General features: G+C 36.0%; 1 protein-coding gene across 1 annotated transcript; it reads right to left on the reverse strand.

Annotated features, from left to right (window-relative positions):
* Positions 1-6,200: 6,200 nt before the first annotated feature.
* LOC112504528 (DNA-binding protein HEXBP-like) lies at positions 6,201-6,575 on the reverse strand. The gene has a single exon (XM_025108472.1). It carries the CDS (start codon positions 6,573-6,575, stop codon positions 6,201-6,203), a length of 375 nt encoding a protein of 124 aa, XP_024964240.1.
* Positions 6,576-7,081: the final 506 nt, after the last annotated feature.

Below are 7,081 nucleotides of genomic sequence, written 5' to 3' on the forward strand. Positions count from 1 at the left end.
TTAATTGATCTTCAAAATTATTTGAACGCAATTTTTCTGATTTTAATTCTTGCTGGAAAGTTTGAATTTTAAGCATCATCTTTTTCATCTGTTTAATGCATGATTGATGTAATACCTCATCATTCATCTGTTCTTCTTCTTCACATGACAAATCATTATCTGTTTTAGCCATCAAGCACACATGTGCAATAGCTTCAGTTTCTTCTACTTCGTCAGTCAGATTCAACCAGTGTTCATCCTCAGCCATAAGTGCTTTACCGGCATCTATTTGTTTGGACATAAGAAATTTATTCTTGTAGTAGTCGGTATCACGATTTACCGGCTTCCTACAATTTATATTAAAGTGGCCTAGCTTACCACAGTTAGAACACTTTGTGTTCTCATCAGCTGCTCCTTTGGTAAAATTCTTCTTTTCTTCCGGCTTTTTCTCATATTTCTTCTCGAACCTCTTTTCTTCATATTTCTTCTTCTCCCCAAATTTGTCTTTGTATTCATAYTTTGAGCCTGACGAGAATCTCTGGTTGTTCGAGTGTGGCCTTTTTGAGAACTTCTTCTGGAATGCTTTAGTTAGCATTGCCATTGCCTGTTTGATCTCTGACATTTCAAAATTTGAATCTAAGCTGTTACTGTCTTCTGTTTCAGACTCACTTGACTGATCTTTTCTCTCAGATACAAGAGCCAAAGGATCAGCAACTTCTTTTTCTTTCTTCTTTGCATTTCAAATTTTCAAAACATCTTGCTCATTTTGTTTCAGAGTTTCATAGATTTCATGAAAATCAATATCAGATAACTGTTAATTGAATCTGATATGACTGGCAAATGATTTCCACTCTGACTAGAGATTGTTAAGGAACTTAACATTAATCTCTATTGTAGTTTTAGAAATTCCATTCTTTGTCAGTTTATTTAGCAGTCTGGCAAGCCTATTGTAAACATCATCAAGACTTTCACCTTCTTTAACCTTGAATTCTTCATAGGCTGAAATACAGTTAGTGATTTTCAGCTGAGTTCCCACTTTCGAACCCATCATCATCTTTTCGATTTGAATCCACATGTTGTGACCTGATGATTTATGACTGTCAATACTGGTGTAAATATCATTAGTCAGTGCTTGCATCATATAAGACTTGCACATCACATCAGCATGAGCTCTCTCCTTATCTTCAGATGAATATTGATTCGTTAGTTTAGGAACTCTCTATGCAGGTATGTCTGCTATTAAATCAGCTTCTACCTCTATGAAGAATTCAGCAGGACCTTCCATTAAAGATTTCATTATTAGATCACCTTCTTTCATTCTCTCAATAAAATTTAGGAATCTGTCTCTCCACTGATTGTAATCACCACGAAATAGAACAGGTGGCTTGGTATCAGTACCAATAGTCATTGCTTCTCATGAACTCATCGTATCAATTTGTATGAAATAGGATCAACTGCAGTTCAAAGTTTGAATTAAAGGATCAGTTTACAAAAATATATCTGATAATATGTAAACAAAACTTCGTACACATTCAACACTTAGAACAATTTATGCAAAACACTTATCCGGATTAGTAATCCGGTCAAGCTTATCCGGATTGAAAGTCCGGTCAACAAGATAGAATATTCAACAAGTTATCCGGATTAGAAGTCCGGACAACAAGTAAGCTTAAATCGCCCAAAACACTTAACCAGATTTTAACAAAAGAATGCAAAATTTAGACGGATTATGCAAAATGAAATACGGATAAGGCACAAAATTCAATTTGATTTAAAATTCTCAAATCGGATGTTTTCAACACTTACTCAAAATTCCAAAATGAAAATCGGACGTAAAAAGTCAACAAGTCAACAAGTCAAAGTCAACTAAGTCAACTAAGTCAACAAGTCAAAATACGTATAAGTCCTTTTAAAATAAATCGATGAAAAGTCAAAGAAATAAATCGATCAAAAAGTCAATATTCGTTCAATCACAAAGGAATATACGATCACAATTATAAATCGCTCAAGTAGACAAATTTAAAGTCTTACCAAGCGGATTCTTTAAATCGCTTATTAAATCGCACAAACCTTAAACTTCTTACCAGTCGGATTATATAAATCGGCCATTAATCCGTTCAAGTAACCAAAGACTTACCAGCCGGATTGTTTAAATCGCACACTAATCCGCACAAGTTATCAACGGTTTACCAGGCAGATTGCTAAATCGCTGATCCGCACAAGTGTTGTCCGGATAACCTATATCAAGCAACTCAAAATTCACACGGATGTTAAATCGCACAAGTAATACGCGGATAACACCCTAAATCGCACAAGCTTTAATCGGAATAAAATTCAATCAAAAACACAAAACTTCACACTTTTTACCAAAAAATTGGATCAAAACATGAAAAAAAAATATGAGTTTTGAAGAAAATTTTCCAGAATACGAAAAATCAATTTTCGATTAAAACTGGTTTAAAACTTGCTTAAAATAAAAAATAGTGTGAATCAAGATTGTTCGTAATGCAAAATCGAATCTAGCGAAGTAAATCTTTACAAATAACACTAAAAAATTAACCGATTTAAGCTCAAAAACCCAATCTAGATGAAAAACTCTCAAGAACAGTGATGAACATCATGACCCAGATCGATGAATCTTCAAAAAATTCGTGAAAAATTGTGCAAAATTTGTTCAATCCTCTAATCAAAACTGCTGCAGCTTGCTCTGATACCAATTGTAAAGTCCCAAAATCATACAAACATGATATGATCTTCAAGAATTAAGATGAATAGAATAATAGAAAGAATATCTTCAAAGAATGATTAGATTGAGAGAGAGAGAGAGAATTACAGCTGAAAAACTTGATTACAATTTGCTAATCACTTCGTAATGACAATTACAAGAAAAATACTATTTATACAAGGAAATGTAAAGGCTACACTATTACAATATAAAACTACACTAAGGAGATAAATCTGGTTAAGGTTAAGTGGAAGTTTCACAAAGAACCAGAAGCGACGTGGGAATTGGAGTCAAAGATGAGATCAGAATACCATTGGCTCTTTAATTAAAGGAATTCCAGGATGAAATTCTTTTGAGGGGTGGATGATGTGATAACCAGATCCTGGTTGTCACTTGAGGTAACTTATATGTGATTATTTGTTATATATGAATACATGACAGTATGATAAATTGATACATTTGATCATGTTAATTTATGTATATATGAGTGCATATGTATGCATAATATATATATATATATATGCATGATATGCATGCATGCATGTGCATATGTGCAAAGGTGTATATATATGGTTATTTGAAAGGGGGTAATGTATATGCATGGGGTTATGTAAACATGCATGTGGTGATGTTGAAGTCAGCCGACCTTCCATGAAGGGAAGGGTATAAAAGGAGGGTTAACCTCCATTTTGTTTTCTTCTTACCATTGTTAGAATCTGAGTGTGCAATTTAAGAAAGTAGTGGTGACCGGATTGCTTTTGATTGGATTCAAGTTGTGCTCAACCTTATTTCTAAAAAAAAATTAAGGTGAGTGATTCAAATATTTTACTCTTATTGAAATGCATAATTGTTTGTATAAAACTTCCAACTGGTTTTAAGTTTAAATCATTTGAGTGTTATCCGGATTAGACCTAAACTGGATAAGTATTAGGCGGTTTAGTCTTAAACCGGACAAGCTCTAGGCTATTTAAATATAAATCGGGCAAGTGTTTAGCGATTTAGACCAAAACCGAATGAGTGTTAAGCGGTTTAGTTTTAAATCGGACAAGGGTGAGCGAATTAGACATTAAACCGGACATGTCTTAACCGGTTTAAAGATTGAGCGATTTATGAACTTTGATCTTATGTCTATATTTTAAATCGGACGATTATGAATAGTGTTGTCTGGATTAGTAATCCGGACAAGATTATGAGAATTATTCTAAGTGATAAATCGAACAAAATGAGAAGAGTTGACCGGATTGGTAGTCCGGCCAAGGTTTGACCGGATAGTGTTTTGACTTATCATTTTGTTATTCTTTTAACAAGAAGTGGGAATTTTTGGTAAGAATAAATTTAAACTGATAATAATTCCATTGACTGCGGTCTATTCTATATGGAATTATTTTGTGAAAATGTTTTGATGAGGAAATAAGGGTGTCATATCAATAAGAGGTGTACCATGGGATAAGGGTGACATATCAAGGAGAGGTGTACCATGGGATAAAGGTGACATATCAAGGAGAGGTGTACATTTGGATATAAGGGTGGCATTTGTATGTGTGTTGTATGATATAACTCTTTCTATTATATCCCTTAAGACTACCGTGGTCTGAAATCTTTATTTCTTTGTGATTTAAAAATTTAGGATCAAGGTTCTTATTGGAATTCGTAGTCTGGATGTTATTGAGGAGAAAATAACAGGTTTGGCCTGAAACTTTAAATAAACTTTGTTAGATTAGAAAAGGTTTAAAAGTCGCATTATATGAAACCTGGTGGGTTCAAAGGTATGTTATTTGAATAGCTGAATGCTTGGCTTGAAAAATGGAAAGGAACTGGTAATATGTCCCTATTTGTTCATATATTTATTATATATATGAAAAGTTGTTTTTCAAAAAGGTTTTGGTGATTTTCACCCTCCAATGTCATAAATAGGGTAACTCACTAGACCTTTCGGTCTAACCCTCGTTTTGTGATTTTAAATATGTATTGCATGAGGTACAGACGGTAAGGGAAAGGGGGAAAATGTGATATTTTCCTATATACTTATCTACATGAAGATTTATTAACGGCATGTATAGTTTTGTTAGGTGGATCTGGTTCAGTGCAAGAATTATATTTTGATTTTTTGGACCTTGTATTCTGTAATGATAGATTCTTGTACTAGTGGACCTATGTGGTGTATAAACATGTATTTCTTGTATATGGAATATAGGTTACATGCAAAGTGTTGAATGAGGTGTTACAATCACCAAGGTCGCATCCAACGTTAGGCAGAGGAAGGTCTTTACCATCATCTTTCTCTTCACTATCCTCATCACCAGCATTTACTGCAAAGTTGATAGGAAGGTGTTGATCCTCTCTCTCAGTGATTTGATGATAATCCCTTTTTGTTGTATACGACGTATTTTGTGTTTCTGTCTTTTCAGTTCCAGCGATCTTCACTGAGTCTGTTCAGTGATCGCTGAAGAACTTGTATCGTAAAATTCAATCAGCGACATCGATACTTCAAGAAGACAACACTCACACCAAAGAACCTTCAGCCAATGTCAGAGACTGAAACTGAAGACTAGAGACTGGCGAGTACGTGATCTGAAGCGGTACTCAGTGATTACAAGTATAACACCCTAAAGAAAAAGATAATTTAAACCAAGAATGTTTAACGAGAACCGGAAGTTTTATGTAAAATTCACCTTTAAAAGGTAATAGTATAGCGTTTACAAATCAGCAGCTGAGATGATAAATAACAACCTACTAATCTAGATTATTTTATATCTAGATTAAAGACGGGTGTTTCCATCAATATCCAAAAATACCGTAATATCAAAAACGCAACACTCAAAGTTACAAAGGCTATATCTACAAAAGAGCCTTTCACGAACCAACGCTCCTCTCAACCCTTTTGAGCCCCGCCGCTAAAGGAACCTGATAAGTAAACAAGTCAAGAAAAGTGTTAGGCTTACGCCTAGTGAGTTCAATCAATGAAATAATGGTAGCTATAAAACTTTCTAAATATGCATATATATATATATATATATATATATATATATACGGATTGACGTAAATTCAAACGATGTAAGAAAGCAATAAATCCAAAATTTCACGAATGCACCAGCAGTATTTAAGAAACTGTTGGTGCATTCGTCAATCCGAAGGGCAAACCGGGTAAATCTTCCGGGAATACATCAAGAAACTCGTTGACCACATTCACATCCTCAATCTTCCTTTTTTCTAGCTTGGCATCTAACACGTATGCAATGAATGAGGGGCACCCCTTAGCTAAGCATTTGCACGCCTTTGCCACCGATAGGAGTACTACGTCTCCCTTCTTTCTTTCTCCATAAACTAGCACAGCACCCCCGTCCGACAAAGGAATTCGAATTAATTCATAGAACATAAGATCTCTGCTTGGTTCTTTGCTAACCAGTCCATTCTAATGATGATGTCGAATCCACCGATAGTCATGGGTATAAGGTCCACTCAAAATTCCTTTCCCTCGATTCCTAACACGCAACTCCTAACAACTCCTGAAGTGACCTGGCTCCCCGCATCCAAAACAGATGGGTCCTTTGATAGGACATTCATTTCGCGTGTGGCCTGGCTTCCCACATTTAAAACATTTTGCAGGAGTAGGGTTGGTGGTGCACGGGTCGTGGTGTTTAGTGCGGCATTTGGAGCACCACCTAGCCTCTTGTTTAGGGTAAACTCCCTGTTTGCTGTTGTTGAGATGACTTGGTATCTTGGAAGGTGCGTACTGATTTTCCCACTTCCTCGTCTCACCACTTGCCCCCTTCTCTTCTCTTCCTTTAGCATAAACCATTTCCATGACTTTCGCTTCTTCAATTGCCTCCCTAAGGGTGGAGGCCCTGGAGTTCCTAACCATAACCATCATGTCAGCGGGCAGTCCCTTGAGATAAGCTTTCATTTTTTTCTTTTCCCGTTGGAGCCACATGTCCCACTAAATTTAGTTTTTCCATGAATAGTCGTGTGTAGTCTCTCACTGACAAGTTTTCTTTCTTAAGGGTCCGAAACTCCTCTTCAATACGGTCCATTTCTTGTTCGTTGCAATATTCCTCCAATAATTTCTCCTTAAACGTGGCCCAACTCATCTTGGCTAGCTCTTGAGCCTCTATAGTTAATATGACGATGTTCCACCAAGTAAGAGTCGTACCCCTAAACATTTGAGAGTCAAATTTTGCCTTTTGCCTTTCATCACAGTCACATGCCCGGAAGGCCTGCTCGATCTCTCGAAGCCAATTCATGCATGTCACGGGATCATCTGACCCCACAAACTCCAGTGGTTTGCAACTCAAAAACGTTTTGTAAGAACAAATCCTTCCCACTTGTCTTGCATCAATTGTTGCTAGTTCTTGAGTTGGAATTCCATTTCCGGTACCC

This window comes from Cynara cardunculus, unplaced genomic scaffold (assembly GCF_001531365.2).
Source record: "Cynara cardunculus var. scolymus isolate 2C unplaced genomic scaffold, CcrdV1 Un_Scaffold_5892, whole genome shotgun sequence".
NCBI lineage: Eukaryota > Viridiplantae > Streptophyta > Magnoliopsida > Asterales > Asteraceae > Cynara > Cynara cardunculus.

Bases quoted from the DNA above. Each gene is read 5' to 3' on its own strand.
- LOC112504528 (XM_025108472.1), bottom strand. From the start codon at position 6,575: ATGATGGTTATGGTTAGGAACTCCAGGGCCTCCACCCTTAGGGAGGCA.